The sequence below is a fragment of the Dasypus novemcinctus genome, chromosome 10, assembly GCF_030445035.2.
Source record: "Dasypus novemcinctus isolate mDasNov1 chromosome 10, mDasNov1.1.hap2, whole genome shotgun sequence".
Classification (NCBI taxonomy): domain Eukaryota; kingdom Metazoa; phylum Chordata; class Mammalia; order Cingulata; family Dasypodidae; genus Dasypus; species Dasypus novemcinctus.
The window spans coordinates 70,772,575-70,792,944 of record NC_080682.1 but is presented as its reverse complement, the minus strand read 5'-3'; the positions used below and the strand labels follow the sequence as shown (position 1 = coordinate 70,792,944).

Genomic DNA, 20,370 nt, shown 5'->3' with positions numbered 1-20,370 from the left:
CCTCCAATTTCGTTTTTCTTTTTCAGTATGTCTTTGGCTATTTGGGGTCTCTTTCCTTTCCAAATAAATTTCATAGTTAGTTTTTCTAGTTCCTTAGAGAAGGCTGCGTTGATTTTTATTGGGATTGCATTGAATGTGTAGATCAGTTTTGGTAGGATAGACATCTTAATAATGTTCAGTCTTCCTATCCATGAACAAGGAATAGTCTTCCATTTATTCAGGTCTTCTTTGATTTCCTTGAACAATCTTGTATAGTTCTCAGTGTATAAGTTCTTTACCTCTTTAGTTAAATTTATTCCTAAGTATTTGATTTTTTTATTTACTATTGTGAATGGTATTTGTTTCTTGATTTCCTCCTGATCTTGCTCATTATTGGTGTACAGAAATGCTACTGATTTTTGCGCATTGATCTTATAACCTGTGACTTTACTAAACTCATTTATGAGTTCTAGAATCTTCGTTGTAGATCTCTCAGGGTTTTCTATGTATAGGATCATGTCATCTGCAAATAATGAAATTTTGACTTCTTCCTTTCCAATTTGAATGCCTTTTATTTCTGGTTCTTGCCTCAGTGCTCGAGCAAGTACTTCTAAGACAATGTTAAATAGGAGTGGAAACAGTGGGCATCCTTGTCTTGTTCCTGAGTTTAGAGGGAAGGAGTCTAGGATTTCTCCATTGTAAACAATATTGGCTTTAGGTTTTTCATATATACTCTTTATCATGTTCAAAAAATTTCCTTGTATTCCAATCTTTTGGAGTGTTTTTATCAAGAAAGGGTGCTGTATTTTGTCAAATGCTTTTTCTGCATCAATAGATATAATCATGTGATTTTTTTCCTTCAATCTGTTTATATGGTGTATTACGTTGATTGATTTTCTTATGTTGAACCATCCTTGCATACCTGGGATGAATCCCACTTGGTCGTGGTGTATAATACGTTTAATGTGTTGTTGAATACGATTAGCAAGTATTTTGTTAAGTATTTTTGCGTCTAGGTTCATTAGAGAAATTGGTCTGTAATTTTCCTTTCTTGTGATGTCTTTGTTTGGCTTTGGTACTAGGGTAATGTTGGCATCATAGAAGGAGTTGGGTAATGTTCTTTTGTTTCGATGTTTTGGAATAGTTTCAGCAGGATTGGTGTCAGTTCTTTCCGGAATGTTTTGTAGAATTCACCTGTGAAGCCATCTGGCCCTGGGCTCTTCTTAGTTGGGAGATTTTTAATAACTGATTCTATCTCTCTGCTTGTGATTGGTTTGTTAAGATCATCAATTTCTTCTTTCGTCAATATGGGCTGCTTATGTGTTTCTAGGAATTTGTCCATTTCCTCTAGATTGTCATTTTTGTTGGAATATAGTTTTTCAAAATATCCTCTTATGATAGTCTTTATTTCTGTGGGGTCAGTGGTGATATAGCCTTTCTCATTTCTTATTTTGTGTATTTGCATCTTCTCTCTTTTTTTCTTTGTTAGTGTTGCTAAAGGTTTGTCAATTTTGTTAATCTCAAAAAACCAGCTCTTGGTCTTGTTTATCTGTTCAAGTGCTTTCTTATTTTCTATTTCATTTAGTTCTGCTCTTATCTTTGTTATTTCCTTCCTTCTTCTTCCTGTTGGGTTACTTTGTTGTTGTTTTTCTAATTCCTTCAAGTGTGCAGTTAGTTCTTCAATTTTTGCTCTTTCTTCTTTTTTGATATATGAATTTATGGCTATAAACTTCCCTCTCAGTACTGCTTTTGCTGCATCCCATAAATTTTGGTATGTTGTGTTATCATTATCATTTGTTTCAAGGTAGTCATTGATTTCTTTTGAGATTTCCTCTTTGACCCACTGTTTTTCTAAGAGTATGCTGTTTAATTTCCAAATCGTGGTGTGAAATCTGGGCTTCTGTCCCTTGCAAATCTCCAGCTTGACTCCACTGTGGTCAGAGATAATGTTTTGTATGATTTCAATCTTTCTGAATTCATTCAGCCTTTCTTTGTGGCCTAGCATATGATCTGTCTTGGAGAATGATCCATGTGCGCTTGAGAAAAATGTATATCCTGTTGTGTTTGGGTGTAGCGATCTATATATGTCTATTAGATCCAGCTCCTCTAATATACTATTCAGATGTTTTGTTTCTTTGGTGATTCTCTTTTGAGATGTTCTGTCCAGAGTTGATAGTGGTGTATTAAAATCCCCCACTATAATTGTAGATGTATCTATTCTTTCACTTAGTTTTTCCAGCATTTGCCTGACGTATTTAGAGGCACCCTTGTTAGGGGCATAGATATTTATGATTGTTCGATCTTCTTGACAGATTTTCCCTTTGACTAAAATGTAGTATCCTTCTTTGTCTCTCACAATTGTTTCACATTTCAAGTCTATTTTGTCTGATATTAATATAGCTACTCCTGCCTTTTTTTGGTTATTGTTAGCTTGTATGATTGTTTTCCAGCCATTCACTTTCAATCTCCATGCGTCTCTGGGTCTAAGATGTGTCTCTTGTAGACAGCATATAGATGGGTCATATTTCCTTATCCAATGTCCCAGTCTGAATCTTTTGATAGGTGAGTTTAATCCGTTGACATTCAGTGTTATTACTATCAAGGAATTATTTGTGTTAGCCATATTTTGATTGGATTTGTGTTTGTCATATTTTGTTTGTATTTTTTTTTGTCTTTTTTGTTGTTGTTGTTGGTCTTATACTCTCCTCCAACTCTGCCTTTCCTGTTTTTTCCTTTCTTCCTGCAGAACTCCCTTTAGAATTTCTTGAAGGGGAGGTTTCTTGTTGGTATACTCTTTCAGTTTCTGTTTGTCTGCGAATATTTTGAACTCTCCATCATGTTTGAATGCTAGTTTAGCTGGATAGAGTATTCTTGGTTGGAAATTTTTTTCCTTTAGTACCTTGACTATATCATACCACTGCCTTCTTGCCTCCATGGTTTCAGAAGAGAAATCAGCACTTAATCTAATTGAGCTTCCCTTGTATGTGATGGTTTTCTTTTCTCTTGCTGCTTTTAGGATTTTCTCTTTGTCTTGAGCATTGGATAATTTGACAAGTATATGTCTTGGGGTGGGCCTGTTGGGGTTTATGACTTGTGGAGTGCGCTGTGCTTCTTGGATATGTACATCTGTCTCTTTCAGTAGATTTGGGAAGTTTTCAGCCATTATTTCCTGCAACACTCCTTCTGACCCCTTTCCCTTCTCTTCACCTTCTGGAATGCCTATAATACGTATGTTTGAGCGTTTTGCATTGTCATTCAGGTCCCTAAATCCTAATTGGATTTTTTCTATCTTCTTATTGACCCCTTCTACTATCTGTTTGATTTCTGATGTACTGTCTTCCACATCACTAATTCTCTGCTCTGTCTCTTCTAGTCTGCTGATATTTGCTGCAAGTGTATTTTTGATTTCTTGAACTGTGGTGTTCATTCCCATCATATCTGTTATGTTTTTGCGTATGTCTGCAATTTCCCCTCCAAGTGATGTCTTCATGTTGTTAACCTCTTTCATTACTTCATCAAATTTGTCGGTGATAAATGTTCTGAGATCTTTCATTGCTTGTGCCAAGTTTTGCTCCCCTTCATGATTATTGGTTTGTTGATTGGATTCAGCCATGTTTTCCTGATTACTGGTTTGGTTTGTAGATTTTTGTTGCTTTCTGGTCATCTCTTTATTTTGATGGATTTAATCAGTTCCTTAGCTTCTTTGTCTGCTCTTGGAGGTTAATTAGCTGTTATTTTTGCATAGGTGTTATATCTTCTCTTTGTCACTTTTTTCTTCTTATTCTAGTTACTTGAAAGCAGCAGACCCGGGCCTTTGCTCACAAATCTCCTCAGGCTTCTCGTGGCGTGCTCTCTATCTGCGCTTCGTTGGCGCGTGCGCATTTCCTCACACCTCCCTGAAGCCAAACAGTATTTCTTCAAATATTCCTTCTGCCCCTTTTCCCTTCTCTTCTCCTTCTGGGACACCCATGACATGTATGTTTGCACACCTTTTGCTGTCATTTAGTTCCCTGAGACCTTGTTCAATTTTTTCCATTCGTTTCTTCATCTCTTCTTTTGTATGTTCACTTTCAGAGACCATTTCTTCAAGCTCACCAATCCTTTCTTCTACCTCCTCAAATCTGCTATTATATGATTCCAATGTTTTTTAAATTTCATTGATTGCACCTTTCATTCCCATAAGATCTGCTGTTTTTCTATATATACTTTCAAATTCTTCTTTGTGCTCATCCAGTATCTTCTTAATATCCTTAATCTCTTTAGCCATCTCATTAAATATATTAAAGAGATTTGTTTGAACATCTATGATTAGTTGTCTCAACTCCTTTATGTCATCTGGAGGCTTATCTTGTTTCTTTAACTGGGCCATAGCTTCCTGTTTCTTGGTGTGGATTGTAACTTTTTGTTGGTGTCTTCGCATCTGGCTTACTAGGGTATTTTTTCTGGGTGCAGTTTTTCTCTCTGGTGTAGGGCTTCCTATCATTTCTCCCTTGCTGGTTATGCAGTAGGAGCCAAGCATGTAGTTGGTGCTATAAGCTGTGGAGGCTCAAGCTGCCCTCATTGCACCAGGGACCAATGAAGCTTCTTCCACCTGACTCCTTTGCCAGGGGTAGGAACAGAATCACAGCTGTGTGGAAAAATCCATGTGCAGGCCTAGCCTGTAGTTGCCCGGAGAGACTGAGGATTCTTCACATCCCTTTCTTCCCTACCTGAGGCAGGGATGTAGCTGCAGGTGTGGGCAGCAATCTATGCAGTGGGGGTCCAAGATGACTGCAGTTGCCCTGATAGACTTCTGATTTTCAGTCTATGCCAGCCAAAGTTCCCTGCAGTTACCTGTATAGGCTGGTGCAGGGCTCTTCAGCCTCCTCTCCACCAGAGGTGGGGCTGAAGCCTAGGCGGGCTGCAGGCCTATCTTCGTGAAACTCTCAGCCTGGTTTCCCCTCAGACTGGGGCAGAGTCAGAATGGCGGCAACTGGCCTCTTTCTGACTTGGGCTGGTTCTCACCCCAGCAGTTCCCAGGGTTATCTCTTAGCCAGCCAAGTCTTCCAATCAGTAGCCAAAATCAGCAGCCAACCTTCTCCTCCTCCCATTTCCAGGAAATGGAGCTTCCAATTCCTGTCACAGAGTAGCTCATGGGGCAGCTAGTGCAGCCAGAGTAGAATAGTCATCGGCCTCTGCAGCTTGCCCTGTAATTGCCTGGAGAGGCTGGCTCAGGTGCCCACAGCTTCCTCCCTGCTGGAGGTGGCACTGGGACCTAGGCTAGAGCTGCAATCTGATCTGGATGGGTAGAAGCCGGTCCCCACCAGCACTGGGATTTTCAGTCCACCCCGCTTCCCCTTGTACCAGGCACAGAGTTAAGATGGCGGCTCCCAGCCTCTTTCTGACCTGGACAGGCTCAAACCTTAGCTGTTCTCAGGATCATACTGTAGCCCACTGAATTTCCTCATCATAGCTGAGAATGGTTCCCAAACGTCAATTCCTCCCCCGTTTTTGGGAAGTGGGGCTTTCAATTCCAGCCACAGAACAGCTGCTGAGGTGCCTTGTGCCTCTGGTGGAGGATGGGCACCCGCCTCCGTGGCGTGGAGTGCTCTACTTAGGAGTGTTCTCTGCAGACGTTCAGTCTCCTCCTTCCACTCCCCCAAGGATGTTGTGGAATGCTCTTCTGGTCTCCTGAGCCCCCAAACAGGTGCTTCAGTCAGCTCCAGTGAGCTCTGGGTGTTTGCTAACTTCCCAGTAGCAGGAGCTGACTCTAGGAGCTCCTTACACCGCCACCATCTTGCTGGTTCTCCCAGAGTCCTTTATTTTTGTATCTTCTACCTCTCCCATTACCCAGTGGCACCCCCTTTTCCCTTTTCAGATATCTAGTGTTTTTTATAACTCATTTATTCATTCAGTCATTCAATTACCTTCAATTTTTTAACACACTAAGCACTTGACATACAAAAATGGATAACAGTCCCTGCCATCTAGTGACTCAGAGTTCAATAGGGAAGAGAGCTGCGTAAGAAAATAATGGCGTATTACATTATAAGTGAGTAGAAAAGAAACGACAAGTTGTTCAGAGATAGGACAAAGAGGTTTAAGCAATAATTTTGTCAGGAAGGTCATGGGCACCTCAAAGATGACAATTAAACTGCTCCTGGAAGAATGAGTCAGATTTCGGCAAAGGGAGAAAATAAAAGGTAAACGATTACTCTACTCAGCAGAAGCAAAGGTAAGAAGGTGTGAAGGTGTATGATGTTTGGGATATAGTGATGTTACATCATGTCAAGTCTACCACCAACAACATTTATACATATCAGTTTTGTACTTAATAATAAAACCATCTGTTCATTGATACATTGTCCCAATTTTGACTTATTTTCTCTGTAGTTTAGTTTCCTGTCCTTAAGGCAGTTTTTTTTTCAAACTGATGGTTGTGAAATAAATTAAGCAGTCTGCAAAGAATATTGCTTTTCAGTTGAATGTCATAGAGAAGACTAGTATAAAACAGAAAAAAAAAAAATACCAGAGTGCATTAACTTAGTAAATTAAGCACATGTTTTGGTTATGTGCATCTGAGTGAGTTTCTATGGGTCTCTTACATAATGCATTTCTTAATGTGGGTCACAATCAAAAAATGTTGAAAGCCACTGCAGTAATCATATTTTCTATTACTTTTCATTGCACTCATATTATATTGGTTATGATTGCACCAAGAGTCCAAATCAACCTTGGTTTTTAATGAAGTGACAAGTGACACAGACTGACCTCATTTATAAGCCTGGCACACAGGCGAGCATCTGTTTTAGTGAACTCTAGGTACATTTTACCAGATGAAATGTTTCTAGCTTGGGAAAGAAACCACCGTTTATAATACTATTTTAACATTATTTTTCTTTTGAATTCCAAACCATGAACTTAAATGCAATATATGAAAATATAACCAATTAGTAGTAAGTTACCTAAGAAACTGACTTCTTCTATAATAGCTATTCAGTTATTCAACAAATATTTATTGAGTGCCTACTATATGCCAAACCATATCCTAGATGCTGGTGATATAGTGATCCAGAAGACAGGCAAGCTTATTGAAATAAAGTGTTTTTATGGTAAGCACTTATATTAAATTTGAGTTTCTCGAAATTAGGATAACATATATATTTTAAAGACTTAGAAATAATTCAGAAAAACGTTTAATGAAGGAAAAAGAAAAGAACCAATTCCAACTTAGACAAGGGAACTCCTGATATTGCATAGGATATTTAAAACTAGATCAAATGACTTATTTCATGAAATGATTTTAATTTGTCCCCTATGGAAAAAATAGCAGACATATGCTTATACATAACATACATTTTGCAAAAATATGACTCTTGCACAGTAGGGAAGGAATATCTATGCTACTGTTGTGTTGTATTTATAAAGTTTGAAGTTCTCCATTGAGAGTAAATCAATAGATTTTTTAAAAGTTGCATATCAAACAGTAAAATGAGCTTTCCACATGAACTTTTCCACACGAATTTTTGTCATTCAATTATTTCTTTTTAGCTTTATATATGAATTGTAGTCTAAAGTAATAGCATTTATTATTTGAAATTTCAGGAACGAGTCCCTTTGTATCCCTTAAAGTATTTGTAGTTAACATACTAGGACTTATAAATTCCATTTTGTTTGACTTATGACACTTTAAAAATTTTTTTATTTAATATATATCTATCGAAAGTATAGTATAGACCAAGATGCAAAGTAAAGAAAGATATTTTACATCATTGTCAAAGTTATTTCAATGAAATATAAATAAATGTCACATTAAATTGTTTCATATCCTTTTTCAGTCCTGTTGCATGATTTAATATTGCTATCTGTATCATTAATCCCGCTTGCTTCTAAGGCAATACATTTGCCATTTTTAATTGTCCTTTAGAAGCTATTAAGGAATATGAGGTTCTTAGTCACCTTTGGAAATTTATTTTATGTTACCCCAGTGTCTGTTTCCATGTTATTTAACTTGATTTATTTCTGAGTGCCCTCTAACAAGCTATCATTTACTGAAGGCTTGCTCCACTTTTTGGAAGAAGTGAGTATATATTATTTCTATCAGGAAAAGTAGAGAGAGGGAGAGAGACTAAGATTAGAAATAAAACAAACAAACAAAACCAGACAGTGTTTTATTGCTAATTTAAAATATTTTTTTTTCCATAAAGGGACAATTTTATCCATGTTTGAGACACTGTTGAAAGTTGAGAATGCTCGAAACAAATAGTAATCCAGAAACTTTCGATATTAATGTCTTTTAACTGTGACAACATAAAAAGAAAAACTAAACTGTTTTCTTTAAAAGTAACTTGACTTTTTCTTTAATGGTGTTACATTTCAAGGATGCATTTAGACATTTTCCACATTGTTAAGGGAGGCATTTGATTCCTTTACTTACACCAAATAGGTTATAATTGAATCAGTGGACCATTGCTTCCTAAGGTGAACAGGCTTGGGTTCAGAACAAGCTAAGAAACATAAAAATCAAATGGGAATCATTACAAATGTGGAAAAAAATCCAATGAAAATACTATTTTGATACCTCTTCTATTACTGGTCTTTTGTCACTAAAAGGATATTTAGCACATGAACGCTTAGATACGAAGGGAAGAAAAATTCATATTCTTTAAGTCTCCTGCCATTTTCTTTTGGCTCTTGCTAAAAGGACAGAGAATCTTATATAATGCAGGATTTCAAACTAAAAATAGCTGGAGGGAATAACCCTGAATGATTTTGTTTTTCCAATGCCTCTGTATGCTCCTTATTTTCCCAAACTAAGTTTAGCATTGTCCCTGAATTAACAAAACTAGTGCCTTAAGCTTTGTTTTTTATAACACCAATATTTAACATCATACTGAACAATACTGAATATTTATATATGCATAGGAATAGGATATAAGATTTTTAAAATTCAAGACAACATTTTTCTATCTCATTATACACATCCTAGTGATGCTTAAATTAACGTTTATGGGCTCAGGTTGCATGTGAGAGAGAGAGAGAACCAATAGATTTAGAATTAATCAGCTGCATTTAGTTTAGAAGATGCCAGTTTTGTTGGCAACTTCCAAAGCCTCCTAGTCAGGAGCGGGTTGAACTTGTGCCTTCTCTCTATCAGGCCTGATCAGGGTGTTGTCCTTGGCCATGTCAATGTCACCGAGCTTCTTCACAGCCTGTTTGATCTGGTGCTTGTTGGCCTTGACATCCACAATGAACACAAATGTGTTGTTGACTTTGATCTCCACAGCTGACTCAGTGGTCTGGGGACCTTGATGATGGCATAGTGATTAAGCTTGTTTTTCCTGGGCAAACTTTACAAGAATTTTTGGGCTGCCTTTAGAGGTGCAGTGTCTTGGGCTGCTGGGAGGTGAGTGACATGTGGATCCTATATACATATATTTTGTAGCTGTGGACTTCAGCACTGCCTACTTGGTCTTCAGACCCTTTGTTTTGGCTTCGGCTTTGGAAGGGGCAGGGGCTTCCTTCTCAGTTTGCAGCATCATCTTGTTGAGAAACTTGACTGAAGATCTTTAGATCATGAAAAGTTGTCATAGATGTTGACTTTTTACTCAAATTGTGTAGGTTCAGAAAACTCAGAATGCTTTGTTGGGGGTTCTAGGAATACTCAAATATGATTAACTTTTGAGAAATTTTGAACTATATGATTCTGATTCATTTGCTCGAATTCATCGGTAACCTGTTGTTTTTGTTTTTTTTTTTAATGTGTATGCAAGCAGTTACGTAGGCCTTTGTGTAATGTTGTTTTTCTTTAAATGAGGAATGTTGCTTTTCCTGTCTTCTGGGAGGACAAGGAGGAATATGGAGCTGACTGCTGAACACCAAACTGAAGTAAACTAAAAAACTTGGAGTCCAGTGCTGCCAAACACTTCAGTCTGTTTTCTCCCCTTTCTTCTTTATTATTTGTACTGCTTTTACAAGCAAATAACTAATGTTATTTCTAGAGCATATATTCACTTCGAGATGAAAGCAATAATAATAGGTGCAAAGTACATTTGTTTTTCAAAAATATTTAAAAATTATCCAGTTCTTCACATCCCTTTCTTATTGTGGATCTACAGTCTCTTCTATTTGGTGGCTGTGGTAGGGAAGAGTTGGTAAAGGTAGATAACTCACATTTTCACGTTTTTCCAAGAGAGGATCAGAGTAAGTCACTGCCACTATGTACACTAGATGGAGATATAGAAAAAACTGATGAATACGAAAACAAAATTTTTAAAAGTAAAACAACTCTTTTTTACACTTCTTGAAAAGTAGTAACCCGCCACTGTAGGACACTCTGCAAGAGCCGCCTGTATGTTACGGGTGAAGCTGACGCTTGAAAGATTGTGCGCTTCGTGGGGAACTTTTCATCTCAGATGTTGTACTAACAAGCAACAATCGGTGAAAATTGTCTATGACATTCGACATTATGGTGACCTGAGGCTGAGAGTGGGAAGGGTAGAATTGTATTTCCTGCTGTAAAGTGAGAACAGCTGAATGTAAGCTTTTTAATTATCTGCTATTTAAAGCGAATTGTAAGAAAACAAATTGTTCAATTTAGAACCACAGAGTGGCCGAAGTTACTGGAAAGTTCATGCTTCGGAGTCTGCAAAATCACTGGCCAGGAAAGGAAAACTTTTCCAACACCCTATTTTAATATTGTGCTAAACCCACTGACTGTTTAACTCCGGAGTTAAATACGATCTCCTCCCCGCCCCCGCCCTTGCTCTCTTAGGTTAGAGTTTGCGGGACGAGAAGGGGGCTGGAGCTTGGCCCCGAACTCGGAATTGCTGCCAAGGGCTTGTAATACAATCTCTCCGGTTTGAAGGGTCAATCAGTGTGAATTGCGTTTGCTGTCTACCAGAAAAAGTAAGCATTTTACTTCCGCTCGGTCTATGTGGACTGATGAAATGTAGGAAATCTGTTTCTGGCAGGGGGGGGGGAAATCGTTTTGCCAAACAGCACGGAGAGGAGCCCTCAGAGAAGTATGAAGAGGGGCAGTGCGGCTGCAGCTGCCGCCGCCGCCGCCCGGGGGCTGGGGTGCGGGGAGCGGCTGCCGCGGGACCTTCGCCGGGAGGGCGCCGGCCGCGAGCCGCCGCAGGAGCCGCGCCGGGAGCCCCGCCGCCGCTGAGAGCCGCCGGCCGCCCAGCTCCGGACGCGCGGTGAGCAGCGCGGCGTGCTCGGCCCGCCACCCGCGCGCGGCAGCGTGCGTGCCTGTGCAGCTGGGGGCTGCGGGAGCCGCTGGGGCGAGGGCAGTCACTGACCAGAACCTCCGGGACCTGGCGGGGGAGGGCGGGGAGCAGCTGCACAGGCTCTGGCGCCGAGGCTGGGTGGTCACTGCGGTGCGTGACTCTGATTCTCTGGAATCCGCCAGGTATCCCTCATCCCTTCTCTGGAATAGCCCAATGGACCACAGCACCAAAAGCCTGCTGGGGTGGTTTTAGGCAGCCAGGGCCGGAGGCGGGTTTCTAATTAGCACAGCGATTATCAGTGTACACACGCGCATTCACGCGCAAGGGTTTCTGTAATGCATGATCAGCTTTGTCTGTTGCCGCGGGGAAGGGCGGGAGTGGTCTCAGTGGATTTCTCTCGAATGTTTTGTTTGAGTCAAGGGGGCCAGGATGGGAGGAAAGAGTTCCACACGTGTGCTTTGAGAGTATCCTGGCTATTTTCCGCTGATGAGTTTGACAGACTTGAGTAATTTTTTATTTTTATTTTTATTTTAGCGTGAGTAAACAAGGGCTAGCCTATGAAGCAGTTCTCTTTGTAAAGATTTTACACAGTATCATTCCGTTCATCCGGCCTTAAGGACAGAGTTTTGGAATCTGAAATTGGTTGGGGAATAGAGGCACGAACTTTGTGTTGAAGACATTATTATCCTGGCAAAATTAAATTGTATCAGTCCAGTTAGGTAGATTGCCATCAACAGCCCAGTTTCTACTGTCTTGAACAGAAAGGCAGCAAAAGCAAGGCTTAAAATAGATTCTGTTTTCTACATTCCAGGGCAAATGGAGTGGGTTATTCAATATTTCGCCCAGAAATCCCAGCCTTAACAGTCCCCGCCTTCTTCATCTTCATCCTCTCACCTCCATCTTCGTTCTCTTACGGTAAAGAGTTTGCAGATCTTCACTGTTCCTCTTGCAAATTCTCTACCCCACCCCCCTCATCCCCAAGAACCTTTTACAACAAAGCAAGATTAGTTGTGTATGGGAGATTTTATGTAGAGGAAATCAGATCTGCATGTGCACAGGAGCACCAATTAGGCCTCCTAGTGTTAAAAATAAAGGCCCAGTCAGTTCCGATGTACCAGTCAGGCAAAGGAAGTCCATCTTTCTTCCACGATTATCCCCTGAGATTCCCAGAAGCAAGACTAAGAACAAGCCCTTGTGCTCACTGCTTCTCTTCCTCTGCCTCCTCACAGGACACTGATTAAGTACAGCTGGGATCTGATTTGCCCAGCCTGTCTTTGAAATTGATCACTGAGTTACTTCTCTAGAAATGCTGCCCCCTAATTGGGGAGGAGGTGGTGGCTGTGCCGTGGTGGTCCTCTCCAGCATGGGCATCCTGTTCTGACTGCCTAAGAGAAGGTAAGGGACAGATGTCTGAGGCATGGACCAGGCAGCCTTGAAAATGTATATTGCAGCCTTTGCACATGGCTCCCTGAATGGCTTTTAAGTGGAAAGGTAGTTTGGATTTCAACCTGTATGTTTTGGGGCTTATTTCTTCATTTTACTGCCAAACATCATGTTTTGGTGATAGGGACTCTATTTAGCAGGGAAATCAATTCACATGGCAAAATTTACTTCACCTGGAACAAAAGGTCATCTGATTGCCATTGAATTTTCTGGTATTTTAGGTAAGAAACTTTACATAAGCCTTAAGCTTACAGGTATGATAAAATGTCAGGTCTTATTTTAGTCCTAAACATATTGTGTGTGATTTTAGAATTTAGCTTCAAGGCTGGAAGCCTGCCTTAGAACTCTGGGAGCCTTCAGAAGGACCATGTGGCCTTGGTTGAAAACCAATAATGAGTTCTAACAGTTTGCAGTTGGGCTTAGTTAAAACGGCAGCTCAGGTTGTAATGCTATTTTGATATCTTCTTAATTTTTATATTGAAGGGACAAACAGGATCAGACTGTTTTCTTTCTATTTTGCCTGAGTGTCTATTAAGACTTTCTTTTCAATGTTTTCTGACTATAGAAAAGAACTGGAAAGAAGATAGAAAATATCTCTAATGAAATTGAGTAAGATGCTTGTGTAATTTTGTCTTAAATACGTTCAGGATCAATTCAATTGAGTCTGCTAGTCTTACTTTTCCTCTTAAATGGCACCATTACATATATAGTTTAACCAAAGGTAGAAATTTGCTGGCTCTTACCTACATTATTAAGTAAAAGAGAATTTTTTTTTATTATATGCAAAGCAAAGAAACAAAATTTTCTCATGACTTAGGTTTACTTTATCAACTTAGATTAGATTTTGATATAAGCTCTTATATATTCTAACTGATTAATGACCTTCAGATATTTTTCCATTCAAACCTGGTATTGGTCCAAAAACCTGTGCTGTTTGGGTAAATAGTTTACTAGAATTTTAAAAAATTCTCTAATGCTATGAAAATATAAGAAACCCATTCCTACTCAAAGGGTTTTTTTTTTTAATGATTTGAGAAGGAATCATTCTTGTAGGTATACCATTAGTTGGTTCAAAACAAATCATCTTGAGTCTGCAGGATAGGAAATTTACCAGGAAGTGAATAAGCATTACCTGGGACTGGGCAGCAGGGGGTTGAGTAGGATACTTCCAATGCTTCGGACTGAATAGTTGTGTTCCTTGGACAGAACATCTTTTAAGGTCTCTAGTCTCTTATTCCTATTGAGGAATTTGACTAGATAAATCATCTAAGGTCCCTTTGAGTTTAAAGATTTTTATTATGTAATTAAATGAACTAGTAATGGGCACTATTTTGCCTGTACTTTGGTGCTTTTTAGAATTTGTGGACAAGTTGCTGTCCTGAGCCAAAAGTGAAGGTCCAATTATAAGTTTGAAAATGATCTTTCTGATTACACTTTGGACTTTGTTTTCTGATTACAATCTTAAGAGTTTGTACTCATGGCACTGGTTTAGAACATATAGGTTAGCCAAAATGAATCACTTAGGAGGAAAGGATCCAAAATGGTGAATGCCATCCAGGGCCAACAATGGTGATTTATTCTTTGAGTCTAGAATGAAATGTGGCTTTTTTTCCTTCTAGATTTTGGAAGAGTGTTGGGTTTTGGGTGATTTTGTGTTTTTCATTTTTAAGAATGGTGTTATTGACCTTTGCGTTATGTGGACTTTGTTTCTTCATTGTTTCATTCCCATAATTGGAAGGTACACACAACTGACAATTGACCAGGTAAGAGCAAAGGTGGCCGTCAAGGATGAGACTGTTTACTGTGGATTCATTAGGACTTATTATTATAAATGGCCATAATTAAGGCAGCTTTCTTGAGGAGATCCTCTATTAGTTGTCTTGAGAGGTGTATCACTTCTCTAAATATTTAAGATTCTTAATGAATGCTAACAAATGCAGTATAATTTATTACTAAAAAAATTTAAAAACATATAAACTACTCATTTTAGAGATCAGCATTTTATTCACCATCTTGGGGGCATGATCCTTCTCAATTTGAAGAAAACTTTGTATTTTTCATTATTGATGGTTGTATTTCATCAATACCTTATCTGATTTCATTGCCTCCCCCCTTGGTTTTTGGTGTTTTCTTAATTATTTAGAGTTCTAAAGTATATTTCTATATTGTCACAGAATTGCTTTCCTTTTTAAGTAAGACAGTGGAAGTTTTATTTGGGCATGATTCCAATGGTGATGACTTTGATTCAGCCTAAAGTTGCTGAATATAAAATGTATGCCAAGCACTGGCACAAATATTGAATCCTTACAATTATCTCTGAGGTAGTACTCTCCATTGTATATACTAGATGACTCAGGCACAAAGAGAAAAAGTCACATAACCAAAATAAAAGAACTGCCATGTGGCTAGGTAGTAGAGCCAGTATTTGACTCCAGGACTTCTGATTGCAGTTCCAAAATACTATCCATTAGTAAGGCATCTTAGGGTAATCTTTTGGCAGACATTAGTTACAAAATGTTTATCCTTTTATTCTTATTTTCCTTTTTTTCCATTTTATTTTCTATGTAATATTACAATATATTTTCTCTAACAGATCAGCAAAGTCGAGAGATTGGCCAGAAAGCATTGTGGTCAAAATCAAAGCACACCTCTAGGTGGCGAGAAAGAATACTTCTTCAGAATCAAAACTTTAGCTGGGGTTCTGGAGCAACAGTAGACTAGACAGACTCTAAAACATGTGATATTTTACTTATGGAGTCATTAATTTTTTCTTCTTCCCCTGGGCTAGTTCAAGTCTCATCTTATTGATAATTGTTATTCCAGAATCACTTCCACTATGGAAAGAAAGAAAGAAAAATATACACAAACACATTCTTTGACGAATTCTGCATTAAGTTTCAAGTTTCTGCATGTTTTTCCTTTTAAAAGTTTTTTTTTAGAATTCCAAGTCCTAGGGGTTGAGTTATGTACTTTTAGAAAGACCTGTAAAACTGGGAGGAACTGTAGCTGGGAGGAGTCACAGAAGGATTTTAGTCCTTACTCCTCTTTTCAAAGGGATGGGCTTTGCTTAGTAATCATCAAAGTTATTTATCAAGATTTTTAATATTTAGATTAAATTTTATTAGTAACATCTTTCAGTGTTTAGATAGAATCTCCAATTTTTTTTCTTTCTAACCTAATTCTTTTTTCTTCAAGTCTAGTTGAACATTAATCATTTCATTTCACATCTTTAAAATCTACCCCTCCTCTTTGGTATCTCTTCTGGTTTTATAAAGCTTTGAAGTTAACTCACAAGATGAGAAATAATCTTTTTGTTATAGTTTCTTTGTCTTCTAATTAAACTCACTACGTTGATTGAACATTGGTGAAAAACTATAAAAAGTGTTCATTTCTGTATTGATCTTTTTATTTGGGTAATATCAATTTTTTTTTTTTTACCTTTCTTTGCCACAGTTTAATAATTTGCATTAGAAACGACTTCAGCATGGGGTAAATGCCTCCCCACTACAAATTTTGATCCTGCTAACTGGATCCATTTCCATGTTTCTTGTTCATGTCTCTGCCAGATCTAAATCCAAGTCCTCCACAGAGTGGCTTTCAGCTGAGCCACCAGGTTGTACTAAGTCTAATGGTAAAGTGGAATATGAAAAAAGGATCTGAAGAAATGGGATGGACAACCCTAATTCTTTTCATAAGTGGCTTAAGCATAAGAGACAGTCTGTGACAAATGACTTTAGATGTCTACATACTTGGCACAAGTTTAATTATTTAACTTCTATTGCATGTTGGTTACCCACTATGTTCTTCTTCACCCACTTCTGACTCCTTGGAAAAATATAACTCACTCTTGCTTTTTCTCCCGACTAAAATTTGATTGTATGTAAAGTAGCATAACAAAAATTGCTTAATCACTCTTATTGTTTTTACTTAATGATCATCAGTAAACATTAGAAGACAGCTTGAGTTACATTTCTGGCAAAACAGGACAGATTACATGAGAAATAAATGTGCCACTGTTTAGGAAAATAAAAACTTCACTGTTGGGAAGTATTAAGGGGAAGGATTGTATCCTACTGGCTCATTGAAATTGTTACATGCCATTAGGTTTACTGTAAACTATCCCTTGCTGAATTCTTTGCTGGACAATAAGCTTAAGAATCTGAGGTGTCTTCTTGCTTTTATAGAACAAAATAGAACTCAGATGATTAAATGGAAGTTGCAGCGCCCATAATAGAATGTAGGTAAAGTTACTAAGCTACCACTTCTCACTTTCAGGAAAGTGGTAGGAGAGATTGTGTCTTGAGAAGAAAGGCATTTTAGAGGTAACTGTTTTAAAATTTCAAATAGTTATTTAAATGCATGACTCATGTGCTTAAATATATTATTACTTAAATGTTTGTTTCTGAGGCTAACTACCCTATGGGACTTCTAACCAGCTATAAGGATATGCTTTGTTTTTCTGGATCTGGAAATTTTTTTATTTAAGAATTGGGGCAAAAATTGTTTTAGGTTTCTGTGTTTAATCACAGAGTCTGGATAAATTTTAGTGCTTTATATAAATAATGCCATTCATAAATGCAAAAGTATAAACAATGACAATGTTGTTTCCTATACTGACAATAATAGTAACATATAATAAGATGTATTTAAAAACACTTAACCAACTGTAGGGTTGTGCAGCAAAAATGCATGAAAAAAATGGAAATTATTCCTTAAGTAAAATGCAGTCATCTACACTGGTTCACTTTGGACATTTAGATATATAGAGATTTATAGAAAATATTTTTCAAAGAAAATTTGTGGTTAATGTTTCTCAAAAAATTTACCCTGAAGGGCAATTGCTTTGGAAATGAAATTGTGCTTTTTAAATTGTATGTTTATGACACCTTTCAGGTGTTTACTCAACTCTCAAGAATCCTGTTCTAATGCTACTGCAAAATATTTAGGAGTCACATTTTGCATTTTCTAAGAACTATCTTATTTTTTTCAAAAGCAGCTTCTAAAGGACAAAAATTACCTTAGCATATATATTGAAAAAATCTGAAAACCCCATTATTATTTATAAACCTTGCTTCTTCTGGCCATTTGCAAAACCACTTCTCAATTTCATCCATTTATAATGGTTTTGGTCATATCATATACACTATTGTATACAGAGTAGAATCCTATGCACTGCCAAACTTATTCTGAATTTGTTACCTTAGCTGCTTCAGTATAAATTCTGTGGTCTCAGGTTCTCCAACTAATGCGTGCAAATGTGCTACATGCAAGGCCAGCTATATATTCAAACACCTTTTGTACAACCCACCTAGGTGGTGGTGGCTACTTGTAAGTGTTCAGGTTAATGAAGCTATCTCATAATTCATAGATGTAAGATATTGAGTTATTTCTGTTCTAAACATGATTGCAAGCAAAACCAAATATGTAAAACATAAAGTGGGAAGTTATAAAGAAAGGAAGAGGGCACAATAGTGAACAAAAGGAAAATCTGTGGCAATGTTTCACAATTATGGCATAATTCTTAGGTTACCTAAGATCATTGATGAATCTATTTTGTAAAAATGTGTCATTCTGGAAAGAGTAGTGGTCTTGGAGTATGAAGACCCAGGTTCAAGCCTGATTCTGCCATGATATGGTTGTATGGTTGTGACTGTCACCTATGCTTTCTGGTTCTTGTCTTCAGTGTCTGTAGAATGAGAGTGTTGTAGTAGAGACTCTCTGAAAGCACCTCCTCTCCTGTCTCCCTCCCAGTTCTTGAAATTCTGAGTTCCTAATTGCTTAGCCATCTGTAAAGAACCAAGCGCTGGACTTAACTATTTAGGCAATAGTCTTAAAAGTCATGAGCATATGTTTGCAATAATGCCATTGCCATTACTCAGTCCTAAAATTCTGCGGAAATCTATGGTTTCAAAAATTAACCCATACAATGGAAGTTAACAAATTGGACACTAAAATTTCAGTTCAACTGCTTTTTGAGTTTAAGTGGAATTTTCTTGCCGATATAAGGTTTTACAGAAGCTCCGAGCTCACTGTTTGATTTTCTCTTTGACCTTTGATTGCTGCTGTTTCCTAACATGTGGCTGGCCAGAAATGTGAGGGCTAGAACAAATAAAGCAAATACTGTTTCATTGGGGTTTAATAATTAATAACCTGACCTGTCATCAAAACATCCGTGGATCCAGTTCATTACTATGTCATTGGTAACAAGATTTGAACAAGAGAAGTCTGTGTAAAAAGCAATTACTCTTTTGTTTCCAAAACAGGTATTACAAGTGGATACATAATGTGCTCTGCTTTAAGCCCGAAGGTACGCAGTGGACCTGGCCTCTCTGATATGCATCAATATAGCCAATGGCTGGCCAGCAGACATGAGGCTAATTTGCTACCGATGAAAGAAGATCTGGCCTTGTGGTTAACCAATCTATTAGGTAAGGTTATAAGATCTCATATTGTGAGTGAAGATAACAGGTTTTTCTTACTGAAGTGTCTTTCACCTGAACCTATGATAGAACCTTTGAAAGAAAGACTTTCATTATTTGGGTATTGCATGTGGGAAACCTGAAGCATGTGGAAAATTTAAATGAATTTCCCAATATCTCTCACATTACTTGTGCTTAGTAAATCCAATGTCATGCATTGGGATATGGAATTTTGTGGAGAGATCTGTTAATTCATCCATATGCTGGTCTGATTTATATTTTACTTTTCTTTCATGCAACTGGCCAATTTGGCCTATTCTTTTGGCATTGTGTAAAGACCACAGTTTTTGTGAAATCTGACTTCTAAAGCTAGCTTTCTTTGCCCTATTTTTATAGCATACCTTCTAAAATTGCTGAATACCCAAATACTGGAATAAAAATATCCATCCTCTGTCCAAATGAGCTGACTAGAGTCATCCAACCTTGGACTAAAATTTTTTCAATTTGCTTTTATTTTTAGGTATCCTTCCAAAGTATTGTCATGGAGAAAAATGCTACCTTCATGCTAAGGCTGCCATTTTTTTTTGTTTGTTTCTTTTGTGCTAATATGTTCATAGAATAAAATGCCAACTGTGCTATAATGGAATCAAACATTTAAGTGTATAGCACCATTATTTCTACTAACAGTTTATCACAGATAATAAAATTGAAAACCTGAGGAAAGGACCCTTATGGAGTTTATAGGATATAAGGTTTGAATATTGACTAAATATATAAGGTCTTGTAGAAGGGGTTTCCCCAACATTATTTTGTCAAAGAATCCTTCATCATAAGTGTTATCATCACTTTCCAGCTGATGAAACCAAAAGAAAAAAAAAAAAAAGCTAAGGAAAAACACCCTGACCATCCAAACTTTAGTACAATTTTCCTTGCTTACCATGATTCTGGATTTTTGCATTGATTTTGCATTTTTCCCCAATTATTATATTACTCCTATATCCTATGGTTAGATGTTTTCCTTTTCTCCCACTGTGTGCACACTATTTTGGCAAGTCTTTGTAGTCTAACCAAGGCTACTATATATGGTTCTACAAGTTATACCCTTCACATAACTTAGCCAAGGGCAAAAATGCAGAAGGCACTTCCCAGCAAGACCCTGCATCCTGTAGGGTGCTGTATTCTTCACAAGGAAGGGACACCACCTTTTAGAAATTCATTTGTGCAAAGGAGAAGTTTTTATCTACTTACTTCACCCAGAGGGAGTCTATGAGCTAGCAATAGCTTGGACTCTAGCAATTATGGATAGCTGATTCCTTTGA

At 37.8% G+C, this 20,370-nt stretch overlaps 1 protein-coding gene and 1 pseudogene across 11 annotated transcripts in view; one reads left to right on the top strand and one right to left on the bottom strand.

Annotated features, from left to right (window-relative positions):
- The window catches only part of GAS2 (growth arrest specific 2), a 183,197-nt gene that overhangs the window by 19,343 nt on the left and 143,484 nt on the right, over positions 1-20,370 (top strand). For 2 of the 11 annotated variants that reach the window (XM_071218146.1, XM_058305637.1), the window contains exons 1-2: positions 11,180-11,371; positions 18,896-19,060. In XM_071218146.1, coding sequence (XP_071074247.1) covers positions 18,916-19,060 — 145 coding nt within the window. In that variant the 5' untranslated portion in view covers positions 11,180-11,371; positions 18,896-18,915. The other 9 variants (XM_058305636.2, XM_058305632.2, XM_058305631.2 and 6 more) reach the window with 9 other exon arrangements.
- Positions 8,130-10,175, bottom strand: LOC139439731 (large ribosomal subunit protein uL23 pseudogene; annotated as a pseudogene).